General features: G+C 37.5%; 2 protein-coding genes across 2 annotated transcripts in view; both read left to right on the top strand.

Moving 5' to 3' along the window:
- CCNY (cyclin Y) overlaps window positions 1-6,201 on the top strand; it is a 107,284-nt gene extending 101,083 nt beyond the window's left edge. Inside the window, exon 10 of the mRNA XM_030445595.1 lies at window positions 3,449-6,201. Within this exon, the coding sequence (XP_030301455.1) occupies window positions 3,449-3,565 (117 nt within the window). The 3' untranslated portion in view covers window positions 3,566-6,201. The remainder of the gene's footprint in view (window positions 1-3,448) is intronic.
- A 12,142-nt stretch (window positions 6,202-18,343) lies between these two features.
- Window positions 18,344-22,685, top strand: GJD4 (gap junction protein delta 4). Its single transcript, XM_008503877.1, has 2 exons — window positions 18,344-18,407; window positions 21,511-22,685. The coding sequence occupies exons 1-2, from the start codon at window positions 18,344-18,346 to the stop codon at window positions 22,683-22,685; spliced, it is 1,239 nt and encodes a 412-aa protein (XP_008502099.1).
- Window positions 22,686-22,918: the final 233 nt, after the last annotated feature.

Here is a 22,918-nt window from a genome sequence, read left to right as displayed (position 1 = left end):
AAATAGAGAAATTGTAATAACACCTTTTTGCTACTTCTACGTTTTCAAACTATTTTATATATCTAAGGCAGGAGTATTAGGTCTTGGATGGCTGAAGATGAGGCTGACACATCTGTGATTAAAAAAAAACAGAGACCAAGCACAAGGCCTGGGGATACTGATCCTCATCGTATGGAAATGGTGGACAAGATCCATCAGCATTAGAGTGTTATAAGAGATATAATCTTGTTAAGCGTTTGTTAAAAATTATGTTGCTTTCTGGAGCATCTGCAGTGGATGTTTTTCTTTATTTTTTAATGTTCCCACAACTGACACTTAGGCAACTTTGTCATTTAGATGATTTTTTCTTACTTTTCATCAGCCTGTGGCCTAAAATGTACTGGTTTTGTTATACCATTCCACCTCATATCCAGGAGCCATTTTCATGACACTTCTTTATTTTTCTTTTCTTCCTTGATATGGAATCATTCAAGTTAAAAATGGCAAATAACCTTTCATTAGATCATCTGTCTGTCCACCTGCCAGTGCTGTTTGTTTCAACCAGCATATGTTGTAGTGTGTTTTCCCCTTCATTTTAATTATGTCAAATGTCAAGGCTTCCTTTGCTTCTCTTGAGAACTATTTTGTAATTTGGGAGATTTTTCTGCCAAGAAGGTTGTTAGATATCCAACCTCAATCCACTATTTGTAATTTCCTACACTTGCACCTGGCTATTCTCCTGTGTACTAACCTAAATATGAATCAGATTTTGCTTTTTGTGCTAGGTCCACAAGATGTGCCTACTGTATTTCTGCTTGTGATCTGCTTGTGATTTTGTAAGATTTCATCAGTGCACTCCCAGTTTAAGTGACTGTATTTCAGATGAGCTTTTTATTGATAGAATAGTGCTTGAGCTCATAGTTCAAACCTTTTGAACTGTGTGCTTTGTTTTCTTGACCCTAAAGAGGAGTAGCCTCATAGATCAAACAGACAAAACAAGAGGAGAAAAAGATATACAAGTAGAGGAGAGTTTTCATATCCCTCCAGCTGCCTGCTGTCGCATTGATGGATTGCAGTCCTCTGTGTTTGGTGTGTGTGGCTCTCTGAGCAAAGAAGAGATGGGAGAGCAAAACTCTTGCTTTTTAATCAGGAGTAACCCAATTGGTCTTCTTTTCGTTCTTCATAAATTAAGAACAACTCACATCATCACAACTCTAGTAGTTCCAGTAATTTTTTTTTAAGTATTTTAAAATTATTTTTCCATTATCCCTATATATAATCCTTCCAGTTTAGTGCTGTCACTGCTAAGTTCTCTTTGGTTTGTCCATTTTTTTCACCAGCTTGACTAGTGCAGCTATTTTTAAGAATGTTTTGATTTCATATGAGAAATGGCCCCTTGCGTTTGTCAAAGCCAAAAAAATCAGATGACAGAAAGATGTTCAGAAGCTATTTTTTAATTTAAACTTAAGGATGTAATAAGTATTTTTAAATTTCTGGTTTTGTCTTGTTTTCCTATAGGTTATGCTAAAGTTGACTAACTAACATGCCATATAGGCCCCAAATGTCATTTTTAAGTTACTTGCAAATGAAGAGGCATCTTTGGATATAGCATTTCTTTGGATATAGCATTTCTTTAGATACAGCAGTTCTTTAAGCACTGTCCGTGTGTTTCTTATATATATATGATTAGTCACCAGAGATTAGAGATGCCAAATACTAAGTGACACTTCCAAGGAAAAATTCATTTGTTTGACCAAGTGCCAGAACAGAAATTTTCCTGTGAAACAAGCATTTTTGAAATGCTTACCTTCCCTCTCTATTTGGTGCCTAAGGTTATATTCTAAGGTGCCTAAGGTGATTTGGCAGCTGAAAGAAGCTGAGCTCCATCTCTGTAGACCCTTTTGCTAATCCATGCCTTGGCACATTATTTCATGATTAAATGCTTTTCATCTATTGGATTTTGAATGTCATTGAATTACATAAATGTTCTTAGTCTGTTGAGTTCCTTTTTAAATTAAATAAAATGTTATCAAGCTGTTTTAAGTGAGTTAAGTTATTGTCCACAAAGCAATGGAAATATTTTTGGATTTTATTCTGTTCTCTTCATGTACCAAGAAAGCAAGCTCTGTTTGAGAGTGGCCTTAACAAAAGGAAATTCAGTTTCCAATTAAAGAGCAGCAACTTGTCTCTTGGTGGTAGTGGTAGGTTTTGTGTTGTAGTTCTTTTGTTGTTTGGTTGTTTTTTTGTTTTGTTTTTTTTTTAATTTAACTATGTTTTGTGGCTGGCTTGACCAGAGCATTAGGTGTACTTACTCTCAGATGTATGAGCTGTTTGTTTCTGTCATAACTCTGCCTCTGGTCTTTGCAGGACTATTAAAATTAAAGGACTCTTCACTGCTTCAACTTCCTCTGATACAGAAGTAAAGATTAAGAAAGAAGATTATGATTAGTGGGCTCAGGCTGTTTATTTGTGTTGCCTTGTTTTATAATCAAACACTTGATACTGGCTTTGCTTGTGCAGTACATTTTATTAAACATCCTATGTTAAGACACCACTTAAAAGCATTCCTTAGTACATAGAAGTATTGGCTTAGTTCATTGCATTTTTAAATTTGACCTACAATACTCCTTGCAGTAAACTTTCTCTGCAGTTCTGCACGTTTGATCATTAGAGTTAACATCTCTGCTGATGTCAACCAGAGCCTGTGCCAGCCATACGAATTCTGATACACATGCTATTTTAGGGCACCGTATATTTGTGCATGAGTTCCATAATAAATATTCATTTTAAACTTGGCTAAAACTGTAGAGGAAACAAAATTTTAACTCTAGTCTAGTGTTGTAGGAGTTGACATTTGAATAATGTTTGTCTCTCTCTTTAAAGTTTTTTTTACTTTTCTATGTCTTTTTAATGCAAATTGAATTATTCTATATATGAGTTATGTTTCCCACTGGCACCATGTAAGATAGCCTGATCATACAGAAATCACCATCTCCTTTCGAGAGGCAAGTAAACATCTGCTATGTAAGCAAAGCAGGGCAAGTGTTCTGCCAGACCAGTTGTCAGTAGAGAAAAATATAATTACTGCAAGACTTTCTAGGAAATAAAAAAATTAAAAGCTGCCTTCTTTATAAGTTCTCCCAATATACTTACAGTTTCTCTACTTGTGTTATTAAATTTTCCAGCACTGTTCAGCAATGTATGGGACTTACTGTATAGCAGTGGGTAAGATTTGGCAGTTGCTGCAATGAGATTTGAGATGGTTAACCTGGGAGGAAAAGGCTTGGAATAAGCTCACCGGGTCCTTCAAAAGCAGCTGTGCTGGGAAATGCAATGTCAGTGTGTTACATTCTTTTAAAATTAATGAAATAAGAAAGGATCTAGGGGAAAGAAATCTACATTTAGTTTCATTCTACCTTTACATGCCTGGTGAAAGCAACTGAGAGTTTTTAACTCTTTTGCCTTGCAGGCCATTTCCCGCTTGTGTGAAGATAAATACAAGGACTTCAGGAAAGCTGCAAAGAAGCGGTCAGTCAGTGCTGACAATCTGACTGTGGTTAGGTGGTCCCCTGCTATTATCTCCTAACACAGGAGACTGGAATATTCCTACAGATGTACTGTTTCATCCATCCATTTTTCTTGGGGCAGGAGTCTAAAGAAAAAAGACTTTTTTTTTATTTTTAAATCTGTCAAGCTGCCTTTACAGTGCCTCCCCATCGTGTAGCACACAAGTAAAATACCTTCTAGAAGAAGAAATGGAGAAATCGGTTTTTGGGAGAGAAGATGGACAACATTTTTTTTCTCACCTTTGCTAACAGCTTTACCCTTTTATGAGGAATCAGCAAATTGGGTGCTTGGAAGAAGAAACAGAAAAATGAAGTAGAGGCAGAGAAATAGTTTAGAACTGTGCCATTTTCTAATATGCTGTACTCATGGAGACAAATGGCAGCATGAAAACAAACCATGTGGTCAGATGACTGTGCACGAGAGGAATGAAATTGGGAGAGTTCCATCCTAAAAGTTTCTCTTAGTATCTTTTATTATTTTCTGTTGTTCTTTGCATTCCTCATTGATGCTTCCCAGGATGAATTCTTCCCCTTGCACAGCAGCAAATACAAAGTCTGTATTTACAGTAGCACAAGCCCCTGAATAAATAGTGTTGGATTTTTTCACTGCACTTTTCTCTGTATGCTGTCTTATTAGCATTATTCTTCATAATTATTATGCATATGTTATATTTCTTGTATGCCTTTTACTGTATTTCAAGAGAGAGAACTTGACCATAGTGCTGAACCAAAAGTGTGTACAGGGATCAGAAGATCTTTGTAATTTCATGATGTGTTTTATTTATAGTATACTTGGGTGTGTGTGCCTTCCTGAGTTCTTGGAATCATTTATTTTTTCCTTAATATAAAGATACAGTTAATTAAAGTATTCAGATGATTATGATAAGACTTGGGCCAAATCTCTGAAATTTGCAACAGATCTTGTGATCCTTTTTGCAGATTTTCATAGCACTAGAAGTTTAGCAGAATTCATTTTGCAGAAGGTTTAGTTTAGGTTTTTTTGGTTGGTTTTTTTTTTTGTATGGCCTGACTAGTTCATTCCTTCACCTCCAGGTCCATTGTTGCAAGCAATATTCTCAATTTTTATATGTTTACTTTAAATCAAAGTGAATCTGTTTGTATAAAATAAAAAATAAATAAAAAATTGTTCCAGTGAGAAGGCCTGTAAGAGAATAGAAAGGAAATCTTAATGAAGTATTTGTCACAGATAGTTTTGATTTTAAAGCTAAAATACAGCCCCTCATGTTTTCCAGTGTAGGTGCTTATAGAAATTTAAAGTAACCGAACTGTGAACACCGATTAATATTAAGCTCTTTGTTGTTACTAGTTTCCTCTTACTGTGACTGTTGCCCCTTGGAATTTGTAAGAATCTTTTATATATCATAACTTGTCAGCATAAGCATATTTGCTTTATAATGCTCCAGGGTGGGATTTTTGGTTGGTTTTGTTTGTTTGGTAGGCTGGTTGGGGTTTTTTGCACAGTTTAGAAAGATTTAGCTGAAAATTCTCAGTTCCCTGAAATCCTTTCTCTGCAACTATCACTGAAATGAATGGCAACAGACGTCCCTGATTTATGCACTACTGTGGTAAACCATAAAGATTCTGTATTTGTTTTATTAAGCCCTATGGGCTTGTAGCAAACCACGGGGCCCCAGGATGCACACTTGACTTCCAGTGCAATGCTAATTGGATGCCTCTGGGTGGGGAGGCTCTGACACGATTGAAGTAGTAATACCAAACCTTGCTAATGTGATTTGTGTAGTTTGAGACATGAAGGTTTTGTCCATAAATTCTCCACATGTCCTTTGGGCCTTTAAAATAATCTAATTCTCATCACTTCTCCTTGTTGTGCCATTGCATCAGAACTGTGAGTATCCAAGTCCATTTTTCCCATGAATGTGGAATGTAAGGAAAGTCTTTATAACAATACAAATGCAAATCACAGCATTTGAAACCTCTTTACAGATAGTATCAAAAGGAATGCTTTCAGAGTATTTGAAATTCATCCTTTGTAAGCATAAATTTAGGCTTTAAAAATATGTAAAATATTTTGATTTATCAACACTTTGCTAAACTATTTTCCATTTAACTTGATATCAGGAATATTGGGTTTATCCATTTCTGGGTGATAGAGATAGAAACTTTGGATTATGTAAAGATCTCAATGCATCTACTATAATTTTTGTGAAGTTTATTAAACTACTTTAAAGATTGTATAGTCTATTTATTGTATGTATGTACATACAGTCTGATACTTTAAAAAGTGGATTCCGTAAAACCTGGCTCAGTCTTGTTTAGACTATTGAATATCGTTTTAGCCTTGTGCACTGGACTCTACCTCTGTATAGGAGAATTTTCCATATTCTTAATTAGTACTGATTCTGTGATTAACTTGGTTATGTTTCTTGCACTAAGAATTAAAAAAAAAATCTACTGTAAGCGTGGATTTTTTTCTTTAGTTTAAGTTTGCCATATGAATCCTCTACATTTTGATGGATGTTTCTTTCCCAAATGGTAATAGAATAAATCTTTGCTTTTTTGTTCTGGTTTGTTCCAGGGTTGCCAAAAAATACCTGTCAGTAAATCTTAATGAGTGTCTTTTGTTTGCAAGGTGTTCTATGCCATGTAATTAAAAATTAATTATTCTTTAGGATTATGTTGTGTTTAGTCTAGTTTTTTAATCATTACTGTATGGAAAATGCCATTGCAAGGTTAGCGAATCACCTGGGGTGTGAGAAGGGAGGAGAATCAAATGGTATTTTTAACAGCACAAATACATTTTTTTTTTTTTCATTTCAGAACCTGAAACTAAATTTGCTGTAAATGTTGTTTGGATTAAGGTTTTAATTATTGCTTTGGCTCAGAAACTAAAAGATGTAGGAGATATAATAAAACTGTCCCTTTAAGCATCATTGTCTTAATGAATTATTTGTATATGTTGAGCCAATGGGCCATATGTTTAGTCATTTATCTATCAGTAGTAAGATAAATAATTGAAAAAAGTGTCTTGTAAGGATTTTGTTCTGCAGCCCAGAAATGTTTGCCAAATTACCCTTTCCATCCACAAACTTGTTTATATTTTGTTTATATTTAATATTTATTGTTTATATTCAATTTTTATTAGCAATATATAATCAATCTGACAGACATTGTTCTTTTGGACTGACATCACTGGAGTTGTGTGATAAAGTGCAGAAAGAAGTAAAAAGCCACATCATCTTGTCTGTCTCCTATAAATCCTATCAGTCTTTCCAATTATGCATATTTTCTATTGCTAAAAACACACTAAATCCTGGGCCACCTCATGGTAATGGTACCCTTTTCAATAACTGTATTTTTTATTTATCTTTATTTATCTTTTGTTTGGTTTTGTGTGTTTTGAGAGAGGGAGAGCGCAGTATAGAGGGCTTAGTTTCCCTTAGCTTATTTATTTTATCACATACCCTGATAGCTTAATGGAAGAACTGTTTACATTTACAGAGTCTGAGTTCGGACTTTGTTTTTTTAACACCTCTTACTCTACTTCCTATATTCCCTAACGCCAGAAGCCTTAGAAATAACCTAAAGATTGGTAGTAGGCAAATACCTCCTCAGAAAAGGGTGATGGTGTATTGGTGGCAGATGACAATGTGTCATCTGGTAGTGTTGACTATATATAAAAATACCAGTATGTGGGAGGGTATAGAGGGTTGGAAAGGGCAAACCAGAAAAGATCCAAAGCCTTAACAGCTGAAGCAACAAATTATTTACAGTCATCCTTTGTTAGTAACAATCATTGCATTTCCCAGTGACAAATGTAAACAACTAACTGAAGTGCTGCACATCCACTCTGGACTTGTATTTCTCTTGGCTTCTGTGTAGTCAAAGAATTCACTTGACCTGGCTTTTAGCACTTTCCTCACTTCTGTTTCAAACACAGTCTGGTAATCACAATATTTTAATATTTTTTTACTTGAATTGACAATTGTTGAATCATCTGCCTACCTCTGCAGTGGAGTGCCCTCTTACTGTCTGTAACAGGTTCTGAGGAAACAGCTCAAGATAAGCACAAATATAAGGTAAATGTGACCTGGATGTATACAGAAATGTTAATCTTTCTGCCTTTTTTCTTCAACAGAACTACATCTTGAGGAAACCAGAGAAGCAATAAGAGTTTCAGTTGAGTAAACTAAAGGTAGTAACAGAAGATTGGTAGTGACCACTGTTAGAAGGTGCTTTAAAAAAAGAAAGGCTTAGAAGAAAAGTTTCTGGTCATAAGAAAACCAAAAGTGATAACAGACATAGATTATAATGCTGAAAAATATTTATAGTGTGCATGAACCTGCTTTTCTGAGTCCTCTTGAGAATCTACAAAATGTGACTGGTTAATCCTAGAACCACAGCTTGAAGATAAATGAGCACTTGTAGAATGGTTGGTGTGCTGCAATTTGATGACTAGGTAAAGGTCAAGAGTTGTTTTTTCATGCCTCTTGATGTGGTAATAGGTGACAGTATACATATTTCCCATATGAGTTGTCCAGAATTTCTGTAAAGAGTTTATAAAGTTCAGTCAAGGCACTGGTCAGCATCTTGAGGCTGAGAAAACTGGGTCTGTTCAACCTTAAGAAGAGAAGGCTTATGGGAGAGGCTTATTACAATGTTCAGGTACTTAAAGGGCAGCAACAAAGAGGATGGTGACTCCCTGTTTACAAGGAGTCACATGGACAAGATAAGGGGCAATGGGCACAAGTTGCTCCTGAGGAGATTCTGATTGAACACGAGGAAAATTTTTCACTCTGAGGACAGTCAGACATTGGAATGGTCTTCCACGGTAAGTGGTGGATTCCCCCACTTTGGAAAATTTTAAGTCTTAGCAATATGGGGTGCTGAGACATCTCAGATAAACAATAATATTGGAAGAGTTGGACCAGATGATCCTTGAGATCCCTTCCAACCTGACATTCTATGATTCCATGATTCTGTGATCTCTTGAGAAGATGTCAGTGGTCTCTACAGATTGCTAGTAATAAAAAAACAAAATGCCAGGAATCATATTCATGAAGCTGTACAGTTTCTGGCTTACTCAACATTCTTAACATATTTAGTTTCAGACCCTTTTTGCTTACTTTGCATCTCTGACACAGACTGGAATGCTATGGGAGTTACTGCATTAAAACTTTGAAGTTAAAGAGTCATTCGAACTAGAATTGGTGCCCCTTTGAATTCAGTGGTAGTGAAGCCATCCTCAAAAGACAGATGAAGACTTAACTCACGTGACAGGGGCTTTACTAAACTAGGCATTATATTAAGACATTTCTTTCACATCAGAGAATATGCAGCACACAAGTTTAGAACTAATTCTTCTCTTATCTATGTTTTCATGCTTTGCTGCCTCTGGGTTTTCATGCCCCTTTATTTTAGACATCACTACAAATATTCTCCATGGAAACAGTATCTTGGGAACTGGCAGCTGTGATAAACTTGCCTTAAATATAGGAAATACAGCTCATCCTTCAGCCACATACTTCCCTTTTCTGTATTTTAGCAGAGTTAAGCATCCTTTTGTGGGGAAAAAACAAAAAAGGTGGGTATTGATGTGCTAGAAGGTAGAGTTATGTATGCATCATTTTAAAGTAAATTAGGGATCAAGATGGGAAAATGTATTTGTATCTTCTGTGGTGTTAATACCAAAAGGCATTGATGATACTTAAAGTAGTGTGATGTTAAATCACCAGGGCATGGAGCTTGAGAGATAATTGTCTCCCTTCAGAAGGGTGGGATATTGCCATAAATATAAACATAAATAGGAGGAGGAAGACTAGAGACTGAGAAGAATGAAACAGAAATGACATGTAAAATACATGCACCAAATAATCTTGAATGTCATGTGTTTGAATTGCTGGACAATCTCAGTGTTGCTGATCCACAGTCTTAGTGTTTGGGAGGTGTTGGTGATGATCTTATTTACATAACTACATCCTGTTCCTTTTGTGGCCTTAAAGAAAAATGTCCTGCATATTCAAAAGCTTAGCACACTTTATGAAATACTTGAGTATATAATCAATAATGTTTGGAGGTAGACTTTACCAAAAAAATATAGAAAAGCACCTGTTAAAAATAAAAGGTCCTGAGGGTAACTTGGTGGTGCTGTGTGGCTTCATCAGGAAGAACATTGGGTATAGAGAGGGATAAGGAGTGACTCCTGCTTGTGACATCTCTCAGTATGTGTAAATGACACTTCTAAGTCACAGTGTGAGAGGGTGAGAAAAATAGCAGGACACACACACAAAAATCTTAAATTTCAAAATTACCACCAGCATTTGTAATGTTAAATATTTTGCTTCATGCTGCTAGAGTATGCACCTTGCATTTTGCAATGGGAATGAGTCCACTATCTGGATGTGTACTTTGAGGGTGCTTTATAGGTCAAAATTCTGAAGAATTCTTAAGAAACTACAGAGCTGATTCTTGTATACCAGGAAAATAGTTGGGCACATCATGAGTATTTTTAAATAAAGCAAAGTACTTCACTGCTAAGTAAAGTAATCCTTCAGATCTACTTGGTTTTAAGGCCTTGGATCAATGATTTCTTCTGCTGGACAGAAATAACTATTACAAAGTATAAAGCATCTGTATTGGCTTCATCTAGAGAAACAAGACCCACTAGTCATGTCTCCCTGACATAGAGTTTGGGTGCATGAGTGAACAAAGGACTTTCCTGAGTCTTCTCTTTTCCTCTTTGTTGATAAATCCACTGCTGGATCTCAGTGCCAACATGTTCAGTGTTTCTGACCTGTGATAAAAACCAGACCATGAAATCATGGCTTTTCTGCGCTGACCTTTATTGTAGTACATCAGAAAAGCTTTTTTCCGTTCTGCTCTGTTTTGCTCGCATGTGATAGAGCAAAGTTGTTCTGTCCCTTAAAGCATGCAGACAGCTAAAGCATGCATGAGCTGGGGCTCTGTGCTTGGAAAGCTGACCCCAGCTGCAACATTTTCTCTTGAACTTTTCTAGAAGGATTTTCCATTAGAACGAGAGACCAGAGCAAGAAATTGATTTACGCTGAAATACATAGATTCCAAATCAGTATATAATTTTCTCAGTTTTTATTTTTTATATATAATTTCAGACTTGAGGGGAATTTTCCTTAACAAATGTAGTATGTGAGTGTGTGTGTATAAGCACTTATTTTGGTTATTAATAGCATTAGATAAGTAATTTTTATGGTAGTTGCTAATAGAAAAAGTAGTTATTTAAAGTGTCATTTGAACTTTTTTGTCCCCCTGGGAAATGCATTTGTCTGGATTCTTTGACTTACTAAGCATAGGTAAATCCAATGATACAAGATTGCAGGTTGGGCACTGTCCCCTTCATATTGTAATACGAACAATGAACTTTTTACAAATTATAGTATAAACTGAAAACTTCAAAATATTGGGAAAGACATGAAAGAACAGAAAACTGGAACTTTCTTTGCTTTAGCACACTCTAGTATCTGTCCATTTCCCTCAGCTTTTCTTTATCAAATATCCTTATAACCAGTTTCAGCCTCTGCTGTCGAATGCACTGTGTCAGGGAGACATGACCAGTGGGTCTTGTTTCTCCTGAATGCAGAATTGCTCAGGATTTGACAAAAAGAAACAAACCCGAACCCCATCAGTCCCTGCTGAGACTTGAAGGGAGATCCCAGGGGAGATCAGGCAGTGTAAAAAGGGAAATGGGGGACAAGAAGCTCCTGTGGAAAGCGGCTGCAGGCTGAGCTCCAGGACCCGGTCGGAGCTGCAGGACCCAGGCTGGGGAAGCAGGTGAGGAGATTCAGCTTCCCATGACAAATTCTTCACCCACAAATTCTTCGCCCTCCTCCTTGCAGCTGAACTCCTGAGCATTGAAAACATCTAATTCTGCAGACCTGCACTGGTGAAATTGTGTGAAATTGGGTCTGTATAATGAGGCAGCCCCAGTGCTTCTCTAACCTAACGCGTCTGTAGCTGTTTCTCTGTGTCGATCTCAGCAAGGCTCCTGCTCACCTCTGGACTCTCCTGTGCCCTTCCTGTCACAGCAGGGTGGGCTGGGATATTGTCACCCTGCGTGCTGGCCTCAGCTCCTGGCGTTTTTAAGCAGACCTAATCTGGTCTCCTCCCTGCTCCAGCAGCTGATGATCTGCGTTAGCAGCACTACTGCTCTCAGGGTTAGATTGCACAGATCATTGGTAACACCGAATTTGGAGGTTATGTCAGAAAATAGGATTTATTTTTTTTTTTTACATTCCAGAGCAGAACAGGATCATTAGCTAGGTTTTGGTTTTTTTCTTTACATGCAGATGAATAAATCAAAGTGTATATAACAGGGTTTGGTCATTAAATCAGTGTAAGCCCAGGGAAGGTGGAAGGAAATCTTGTTGAGTACAATTGGGTGGCAACCACCTGCCCCAAGAGCAGGGGGAGAGAGCTGAACTAAACCACTAGGCTCACATCAAACACTGTCAAATACCAGAGGTGAAACCTCTAAACCTGGGAGGTGAAGCACACAGTTGTGGAAGGTAAGAAGGGTAAGATGGTCACATTACTTGAAAAGAAAATTACCTCTGAGCATTGCAATCTGAAACAGGAATTCCTTCACACCAGGAATAAATGTCAAAGGATTTTACCACAAGCCACTAAATGGAGCAGAAGACAATAGGTAAGAAACCTGTAACATTAAACAGTAATTAAAAAGCTGTAAGTCCTCCCGACTGTCTTGAGAGAGGAAAAACAACAGCAGTAGTGTAGAGGAATGAGAGAAATGCACTTTAAACATGGCCTGAATTCCTCATGCTAATTTTCAAATATAGAGACTATAGTCTTTGAAAGTTGTGTATTTTTGCAGATAAAGGAACTTGATCCTTGAAAGAAATATTTGATTGTCTAGATAAGGCAGAAACATTACACTCAGGTATTTGGTAATTTATAGGATTGGTTTCCCAGAAATCATGTAAAGCACTTAAACAGCTGTCCATTGAGATGTTTTCTAAGACTTTTTAAGTGCCCTAAGTATTTTTTTGCCATGAAAGGAAATGAAGGCAGCAGAAAGAGAAAACAGCAAAATGTAAAAAATGGGGGGGAACCTGGCAAAACTGAACTAGTACCAGCAGTCAGAAAGTACAACGCAGTTCACAAGGGAGTAAATCTATAAATATCTGTGGCCAGTTGTAAGAACTAATGCAATTTAAATGTGTCAGGAACACAGTAATTGCTAGCAATTTTGTAGATTAGATTGAAATGGCAAGTATCTGTCATAATGCAGAAGAGGCAGAAATATTGAGCTAATAGCCCTGCTTTGTCTTGGCACGATGTGTTCTCTTGCCTTGCAACAGTAATGAAATTTCATTTCTATTGTTGTTACTAAATGAATTTTCAGTGGAAGCTGTTTGATGCCTCAGAGTGGGCAAAATCACTTTACCCAACCAAGAGGAAAGGTTTTGCTGAGGCAAACTTTGTTGGCTAGAGGCATTTCTCAGGTCTGGCGGGAAGCTGCCTTTGGAACAAAGCCTAAGAACGTGAGATAATTTAGTCTGCATTTGTCCTGGGCACAGCTGAAGTGTATTGCAAGTTGTGGTAAAAGAAGTGTAATCTGTAGTCCCTACTGTTTCATGGAAAGTAGACTGTCTCATTTTAAAAGAGAACACACTGTTAATTGAGATGGTAGTGAAAGACTAATACACTTCTTATACCTTTATGAGTAAGACTACCAACATATTCTCTGGAATCAGATTCAAAGCATTTGCTATATATTTTATTGCATGTGACAGCCTTGACTGTGTACCCAGAAACTGTAATTCTTGGCCTCCTCCAGTAGCATGAACCATGTAGGACTTAAGGAATCCCTTGCTTTTCCCATCAGCTCTCCAATAATCAGCCACTGGGAGATGTCTACAGTAGTGGTTTCCTAGGAGCCCTGAGTGTAAAAGCTTTGATAACTAAAAGCTAAGTAGCTGCTACCTATTAAAATAGCTGCTGTCAGTATAAAGCCAACAATGGTGTGTTTCAGCAGGACTGCTCAGCAGCTCCATACCAAGCTGAACACAAGACTGAGATGGGCTGTGTTTAATCTCCTTGTGCCTAAACAGGACCTGAAGCAGGACCTGGTTCACCTTCCTGGCAAAAAAACCCTTGTTGCTCTCTGCTTTGGCACAAATAAATGACATCAGCTGGCGTACCTGCTGTGGGAAATCTCCAAGCTCCAGGAGCATCTGGCTCCACTGGGGCAAGTGCTGCCAGTGGGCTCCCAGCTGCAGCTGCCTTGGGACTGGGGGCAAATTGGCTTTTCCCCTTTTTCCTGTGGGGAAATCAAATCTTGGTGATTGTCTGTTTTCTTTCATTCTCTAAAAAATGAGAAGACAACCTTCAGGATCCACATTACCCTTTTGGGTTGTAATAAAAAATTTCAAAGACACTAATGAGAACTGGATATTGAATTCCTATTAATTTTATTAAGGACTGAGCCATCTGTCTCTTTAACACAATGAATCCTGATTGATAGAATAAGTACAACTATTGCAGTTTAACAGGGGAATTCCATGTGTCTTGCTCAGTGTGTTCTGAGTTTGTTAATGATGAGTATTAAAAAATGTTCTTTGGGAGAAAACAAAAGAGAAACCATGGAAACTGTAGGCAACTAGCAAAGCAGGTGGGGGTTGTAAAGTAAGGGTTTGGAGGTGTGGGGGGAAATTCAGATTCTGAAAATCTTCCCTCTCCCCCAGTGTTGTGGAAGTCAGCCTACCTACACTTTCTTTAAAGTACTTTTTATAAGGCTGCTTTAAACTTTAATAAGCAGACTATTAGCAGGTCACAGATTAAGGTCAAGACAAATCTTGTAAAATCAAGATGAGGATTAAAAACTCATTTATTTATTGTCCTCTAAATTATATTCTATGGCTAGATAAATGTACTTACCTAACATGTACATTCTGATACTGATACAAGTAATCTCTTTTTTTTTTTCCTTAAGAAGTTTTGATAAGCAGCTGTGAGAAATATTAGGGTGTTTTCTTCATTATTCTTAACATGCAGCGGAAGATCAAAGTCTTGTGTTGTGAGTCAATATGATAAATGTGCACATTCTTTTTAGACAGAAGTAATTGGATAAGGATTTTATTTTGTACTGTACACAGCTTTTGGGGGATTTGAAGCTGGAATTTCAAACTGTAGATGAGCTTTAAAAGAACTACCTCTTAACTTCTGCATAGGAACAAATTTAACTTGAAACCGTTTCTTCAAATGCAAGAAGAAATCCTCACTCAGTACTTCCTGCAGTGGTTCCTGAGGTTTAAACTGTATGTGAAATAAAGGTAAACCCACCACATTTTTCTTTTCATCTCCCTTCTTTAGTTTTTGTGTTAGTTTAGCCTTTTCTCCATGTTGCCCAATGCTTGGTTTGAATGACCATGTAGTCACAATTCATCTCCTCATAGTGAAAGAAAAAGCCATGTCAGTGTTCAACAACAGTGTAGATTTTGTTTCTTAAAGTGATCAGCTATGAAATATGAGAAGGTGTAAAGAATGATTATTTTAACTACACAGCAACTGCCTGTATGTTAAATCTAACATGACAGATTTATTCACTGATTCCCAGAACCAACACAATAACCCTTTTTGTTGTGCATGTTGAAAACAAGGATCTATTTGCTCTCCACAACTGCAGCAATGCTCATACTGAGAAACAATAATATGTAAGGACTAAATTTTAAGCATAGGCAGCCAAAGATATTCTTACCATCCTCTCTTTATTGTGAAATCTGTTTCTCAAATCTTTAGAGCATTTTCTGGTTTAAACAATTTCCACAATATCACCAGCTTTTTTTGCCTGCTTGATCATTGCTTGGCTTGGCTCCACTTGAGTGAAGAACTCAGCCTCTAATTCAAGTCTGGTGTTGGGCACTATCGAAATGTGTTTGCCAGCTTCATCACAAAATACAGGATCCCAACCTTACCAAAGATTTGGATTTGTGTACACTGCAAAAATGTAAGTATAGAACTTCATGTCATATGTCAAAAGAAAAATTTTTTTTTAATTGCTAGAACCTCTCTCATTCTAGGTTTTTTTTGAATTACAGCTGAGACAATTTCAGTAATAGTGTCATGTGCTGGTGTAGCTACGTAGGTCAGTGGGAGCTGAGTAGATATTAATAATGTGTGTTTGAAAATCCCGTGGACTCATTTTGTACTTTTACTACTTAGTAAAATTAAATACCTCTGAAAAAGTTGGCCCTGAGCTCCTGAATCAGAATGTACTTCCCATCACTTAATTTCCCATCAAATCATTCTTGAAATGTTTAAAGTTCTTGGTTGAATAGCTTTGAGGCTGCTGAACCAAAGTCTGAAGGAGAGCTGCTTTTTCCATTTGTTGTTCTCTTAGGAACAGATTCCCTCTAGAAAGCTGGTATTTCTGAACCTTCAAATATTTATAGTAAGAATATCTGAAACAAAGTCAGAGTGAGAATATTCTAAATCCTTACAATCATGCAGCAAAACGCAGTCTGTTTTTAGATTTACTAAATTAGCAGAGGAAGAGGGAGACAACAAGACATATGGGAGACAATATAAGTACCAGGCTTAAGTATCCAATATAACCAAGCTAGTGTGGAAGTTATCAAGTTGAAGTCCAATCAATACAAGCAGCTAAAAATGAGCTTAACTCCACTGTTCTGGGTGTCCTTCTGGACTGTTCCACAAATACATGCATGTGCACTTATACATATCTGAACATGTGTGTATCAATCTCCTTCCTGGGAGTGGAAGATGGACAGAAAGGGAACAGCAAGAGGGACAGGTTCTTTGCAAGTTTCCTAAAACACCTCCCTAAACTGTGGCACCTCTGGGGACTGAAGAGGTTTCAGGCTGAGCAGAGGGGAGTAGGAGCAAGTTGTTTAAACTCCCCATTGAATAGTTCAGGATGAAAACCAAGTCAGTTTCACACTTGCTAGAGGTCTCTCACAGTAACAACAAGCAAGGATATTTTAACTGACAATACCGACAGAGACAATTTATAGTCTATTGTGTGGATGCAGCTGCTGAGCATTAATACCCTGTCACCATCTTGGCATTCCTGACTCTATTTTGGGCAAAGGGTGTTTAATGAGGAATACCTTCATATCTCAGAATAGTTTATATCTTGGCCATTTACATCTTTCCTTTGTTCCCTTCCTCCAGCTTCCCATCCTTCCCATACTTATCCTCATACACACACATCTCTGAAAAAAAAATAAATTTGATGGTGGGGAAAGAAGCTAAAACTGTCATCATGCACCATAAGTAAAACTCGGTAAGAAAAGTAATGGTTGCTTGGCAAATATTTTATATGAAACAGTTAAGAAACCAAGAAAATGCCTGTATTTACTACTGCAGCTAAAAAAACCTCATTATTCACCTAAATGGTAAAGAGTTTTTAAGTGCCATCCTTTCAAACCCTGCTTATAGGTTCCCTTGGGATAGGGCTCACCACAGAAAGGATGCTCAGGGTGTTCTGCCAAGGGCCTGCATGCAGTGGGAGCAGAGGGCTGGGGACAAGTTGCACGTTTCTTTATTCAGTTATTAGTTTTACCATTTTTTGTAAGACATGCTCACTCATAAAGTTTAGCCCAGTCACTCTGACCATAAGTAAACCCTGCAGTATCTGCACACAGCTGCCTGTCTGAGCTGAACCACCTTGTCCCCCAGGAAAGCCTCGTTGGGCAGGAGCAGGGCTGCAGTGACAAGCCTGTGCCTGGACTGCTGGCAGCCCTGAGGTGTCAGGTTGTCACCACATCAGTTTTATCCCTTGCTATATCAAATGCAGACTCCCCCTCTGCTGTTTGTCTATGTATTGATAAGATTTCCTGACAAAAGGTATCTGCTTTTTTATTTTTTTCCCCCCTTTTTTTTTTTCCCCTTTTTGTGTGTGCATGTGTTTTTTGTCATTGTTTTTGTTGTTGTTTGAGAGGGTTTTTTGGAGGGGGTTTGTTGTTGGGCTTTGTGTTTAGTTGGGGGTTTTTTTTGTTGTTTTTGTTTTTTCAAAGCTTCCCCTGGTTTTCACCATTCCTGTAGGGAGGCTTGGCCTGTTGCCTGGCTCAGCACATAGGAGAAAATTTGGTGCAGCTGTGAGTGACAGGGCCATGATGTCCTGTCAAGAGGGCTGTTTTAGAAATAAAATTACTTTGGGAAATTGCAATGTGATAGCTTCCAGTAAGCTAAACTGAAGGTGCCTTTCAAATATAGAGATGCTCCTCCTTTTCTGTCCCCTTCCATCACCCATCCGCAATTCTTGTTGGGAGACAGAGAGGTGTCTGTTATTTTCTGGCCTATGCTTTTCTTCCCTTTCTCCCCTCTCCCTTCCTTTCACCACTGAAATATCTCAGCAATGCCAGGAGGCTGGTATGCCCTAGGAGGGTAAGAATAGCCTACAATGGCAGAGATCACTCCTGTTGTTGTTTGTCTCCTTGCAGTTGTCTGGACAGAGGATCCACAAAAGAGGTAGGAGCATTGGGACCTGAGAAGCTAGAGCTTTTGCAAGGCAAGCTGTTATAGCCTTAAAAAGATTTGTTATAACATCCAAAGCAAGCAGTCTTATTCAAATCATCAAACTAATCATCAATATATCACTGTGGCTGGGTTTATAATTTCCATCCTTGACTCTTACAAAAAATTCCTTTTTTGTTTTTTTTTTGGGCTTTTTGTTTGTGTTGTTTTGTTTTGTTGTTTTTTCTTCCTTTTTTTCTGTTTTCTCTGTCTAGGTCTAACCTCCTTTGGCAATGTCAAAATTGTTAGGATATCAGGAGCTGGAAGTGTTGTGAACCTGTTCAAACATGGAGCGCTGGGACTCACTGGGATTTTTGATTGTCACACTCAACTATAATGTGACTATTCTAGGTAAGTACTTAAAAAGCCCTCTTATTTCTTTCACTGCTCCATATTCTGAAGCCACCTAAGTGTCCTATTGATAATCAGCTATAATTTCTAGCTATCCCTCTGTGATCTTTACAGTAAGAAGTTATTATTTAGATTTGTGATAGGAGTAGTTAACGTATTTCTTTTGTTCTTAAACAGAATACTATTCCCTTCCTAACAGATATTTTCTGAACTTAATGTAAAACATTCTAGTAAGGTTTCCAAATTTGCTTGGCATAATGGTGAAAACACATAGAACACTTTATACCACATAAAGTGAGCAGTAGAATGTATATAATAGCTTTATTGAAGAAGTCTGTGACTTATTACCATTGTGGCTAATTACCATTGCTTTTCAGTCTTCAGTCTTCAGTCAATATAGTTCACATGCATTTAAAAAAATTAACAAAATACCATTGTTTTTCCCCAACTAACAGTTGCTGGAGTGCTGCTTTTATGTTTTATTATTATTTTTTCTTTTAATTCCTTCTTATTTAGATAAGAAACCACTTCTTTTTCAAAGTGTTACCTGGAAAAAAAACTTTTAAGGGTCCTTCAAATACCCTTCACCTCCAGTTGCAGATAGATGCTGTAGTTTGTGCTGTGGATTGCAGGTAGCATCCAATAAGCCACAGGGGGGTTGGTGAAGGGGGTTGTTCTAGTATGCTTAATCAAGATTGAGTCATTAAGGAAGGTGATGCACAGAGGGGTTATCTCTAAAATGTGTGTAATGCTAAGCTACTTCCTAAGGAGCCATTAATTTTTCTTAAGCAGCACTCCCCATTGTACATATTCTAATTAAAAATTGATGGTGAAATAGCACATAGTATTTGGAGCTTAATTAACTAATGTGCTCCAAACACTCTGAGGTCCTCACAGGGAAAAAATGCTACCTAAGTATGAAATATTGGTTGCTAAAATGACTGATTCTGTACAGCTGGTGGTTCCTATTGATCTATGTCAAAAAGAGAATGAGTGCAGCCTGTCACCAAAAAGCAGGAAGATGAAAACACAGCAAAGGCCCCACTAAGGTTTAGATGATTAGAGATAAATAGAAAGGCCTCAAATCATTTATGGTCAAATAACATATTATTTTGCCAGCAGTAGCAGGTTTCTTTGTTTATCTCTCATAAAGTTTGGAAATCTGTAACTTTTTACAGCTGAAGTTTTCCTGCTTAGAGTGTTTTTTACAGTTCTAGCCTATAATGCATTAGCTACAAAAGGTTTCTATGGAGTATCCACATTGCAAGTTTAGTACAGCAACAGGAATCATACAATATTTCAGAAATATTTGTATTATTTAAGATTCATGCCAAATGCAGATAAATACTCTTATAAGAAATAGAAAAGAACATTGTTCAGGACAATGCCTGTGCCTAATCATATATTTCATAGGAATAAAATGTTTTGTAGTCTGAATTTTTAGAAAGTATACTAGTGCTACTTCACAGACTGACTTTAAAACACTGTGTGCATGTGAGATGTGCAGTCACTGTTAATGATTTAAGGAGTGCACTTCTCATCTATTAATTCCACATAGCATGTTTCTTTATAGTCACTGAGTATTATTGTTGGTTTGTGGGTACAACTATTTTCTTGATAATTCCTTAAAAGACAGAATAAATATTATTGTTCTTTTCTGTTTTGTTTTGCTTCTATTCCTAAGTGTGGGCTGGTTTGCATTTTTTCTCTTTGATTGTTTTTAAAATCTGTGAAATTAAAGTAAGGAATTATTAGATTATGTTATTTTTTCAAAAGCACATAGGGAACCAGTGACAGGGCTCTAAAGAAAAGAAATTCAAGGGCTAAACTTAACATCAGGTCTTCGTTATTTTAGCACATGTTTGTACAGAATATATTCTTAATTCTTGTATAACATAATTTATTCTTAGGTTTTCCTCTCCTCCCTAGGAAAAAGATTTATTTTTCTCCTTTTCTTTCTTCTCCTTTTCCTCTCCTTTTCATTTCCTTTTCTTCTTTCGTTTCCTTTAAAACAACAAAACAAAACAAAAAAAACCCCTGTCAGCTGTGTCAGGAATACTGACACCTTTACAAAAAGACTTTTAATAACAATCTACCCCATCAAAAATGCTAAAAGAAGTCGTCATAAATTGTACAGTGTCATTCAAAGGACATGATAGGTAGGGTAGCAATGCTTGATCTTTCACTGCTATTTCTGTAACAGAGTAATGATAAGACCTGATTTTTCCCACTCAAGTAGGTGCAACCAAGCCTTACCTGAAGCAAACATATGAATGAATTAAAGAAAAGACGAATAAAAGTGAGCAGCATATGAAAATGCCAAACTTCTAATGTTTTACTTGGTTTTGGTAATCAAGATAGCAGAGAACTTTTGTTTTGAATGGAGACAGAAGCTTCACACCAAGGAGAATGAGGGTTGGAAGACATGATCAAGATGGAGCAAACAAAGAAGCAGTAGCAAGAAATGAGAAGAATACACGTGCACTTAGAAATGTACATTTTATTTTACATTTCATAAGGTTACTAATAGTACCTGTTTACTAGCTCACTAGTAAATACCAGTCTAGACACCATAAAGAAGGTTTGTTGACTGTAATTTACTTTACACATGATTTTATGGCCAAGATGAAGAACAGATTTTATGTTGTGGAACAATTTTTTTTGTATCTAGAAGAGTTTCATACTGTGTTTGTAGGTCTATGTTATTGAATTATGACAAAATTCAGATAGAGAGGTATGCAACCCACAGCAAGAAAGAACTGTGAGTCAAATGGGATTGTTTGCTTAGTTGTGAACTCTTTGGAACAAATTTGTACATGTTCAGAATGTTTTTGATAGGCTGAGATTTTAATTGGCATGTCTTCCTGTACATCAAACTCCTACACTGTCAGGATGTCTAGATGAAGGTTATGGAATGAGCCAGCTAACATATTTTCATATGAGCTTCAGTCCCAGCCAAAAACAAGCCAAAGAGGAGCTTCTAGGAGAGAAGACTGATTACAGAAGCTATTTCTTCAAATGTTTCGTGTATAGAGAGAGCAGCACAACATTACCTGCCTTCCCTTCCTCCTCTTTTTGTTTCTTATGTTTTCTTCTCTTTTAGGAAAGATCTGGCTAATGTTAATAATTCTGCTGCGAATGGCAGTGGTGGTGTTAGCTGGATATCCACTCTACCAGGATGAGCAGGAGCGCTTCATCTGCAACACCCTGCAACCAGGATGCTCCAATGTTTGCTATGACTTATTCTCTCCTGTATCTCAGTTTAGATTCTGGCTCATTCAAGCAGTGTCTATCCTGTTACCTTACGCTGCATTCAACATTTATGTTTTGCACAAGGTAGCTCTGTACCTTGTAAGAGTGCACTGTTTGGTGCACGGATGCAAAGGGGACAAAGATTTATCTGGCCCCAAAGACCTGAAGAAACTCTGTGGAAGTGCTGTTGTCGATAGATTAGATTGTCATGGTGGCAGCCTAAGTGTCCTTAATTTTTCTGGGGCATACACTGTTCATCTTTTTTGTAGGACACTACTTGAGGCTGCCTTTGCAGCTGTGCAATATTTTCTTTTTGGATTTTTTGTTCCTGACCGCTTTTCCTGTTACCACTCACCTTGCACAAGCACAGTTGACTGCTATATCTCCCGGCCTACAGAGAAATCCATCATGATGCTTTTCATCTGGGGGGTCAGCAGTCTATCCTTTCTGCTTAGCCTGGCTGATCTGGTCTGTGCTCTCCAGAGAATGACAGCAAGTAACCAAAAGAAGAAGCTGCTTGCAGACCTCCCCGTAGAGAATGAGTGTGTTTTAAATCTTCCCCCAGTACAGCATGGTGGCTCTTCTACATCTCAAAATCAAAACTGCCCAATATCAAATAGCAGCCAGACCAGTGATGGCTCCTGCTCACTTCTCTCTCAAGAAGAAGAGGCCGTTCTTCATGCTGAAGTGGTCTCTCAGCAAACTGCCAGGACTAACATTAACAGCAACAGCAATAAGCCAAGTTTATCAGGAGATGTTGCTGTTAAGCAAGATAGCACTGAAGAACCCTTGTGCACTGGTGACCATCAAGGACCTAAATGCAGATCCAGGCTTCAGCAAGACTTCATAAAAGATACTACCCTGACTTTGAGACCTCAAATCAAGTCTCACCTTGGAGTTTCTTCCTCTGTAGTTCAGAGCAAGCTTTTAGGGTATTACCTGTCAGAGGACCTAAAAAATGCTGATGCACAATCAAATTATAGCAGTAGTAGTTGCCTGAGGTCAAAAAAGTCAGAATGGGTATAGAACCATGAGTGAACACCTCCCTGTGACCCTGGCAAGACACATCACTGCATCACTGAGGAGGTTTTGGGTAGTTTCAGCTGGATCCCCTGGCTAACGTTATGATGCAGAGAGACTGCTGTGCTGTATTCCTCCACTTAAGAGTAAGAAAAAACCTTGGAGAAGAGTTTGAAAGATATTACACATTCTTTGGAAAATGTAACCTTTTTTTTCTTTATCCTCTTTTTTTTTTTTTT

Source organism: Calypte anna, chromosome 2 (genome assembly GCF_003957555.1).
Source record: "Calypte anna isolate BGI_N300 chromosome 2, bCalAnn1_v1.p, whole genome shotgun sequence".
In the NCBI taxonomy this organism is placed as follows: domain Eukaryota; kingdom Metazoa; phylum Chordata; class Aves; order Apodiformes; family Trochilidae; genus Calypte; species Calypte anna.
This window is presented reverse-complemented; position numbering and strand designations above follow the sequence as displayed.

Coding starts and splice junctions, on each gene's coding strand:
- GJD4 (XM_008503877.1), top strand. CDS start 18,344: ATGGAGCGCTGGGACTCACTGGGATTTTTGATTGTCACACTCAACTAT. Junction 18,408..21,510: donor CTATAATGTGACTATTCTAG/GTAAGTACTTAA, acceptor CTTCTCTTTTAG/GAAAGATCTGGCTAATGTTA.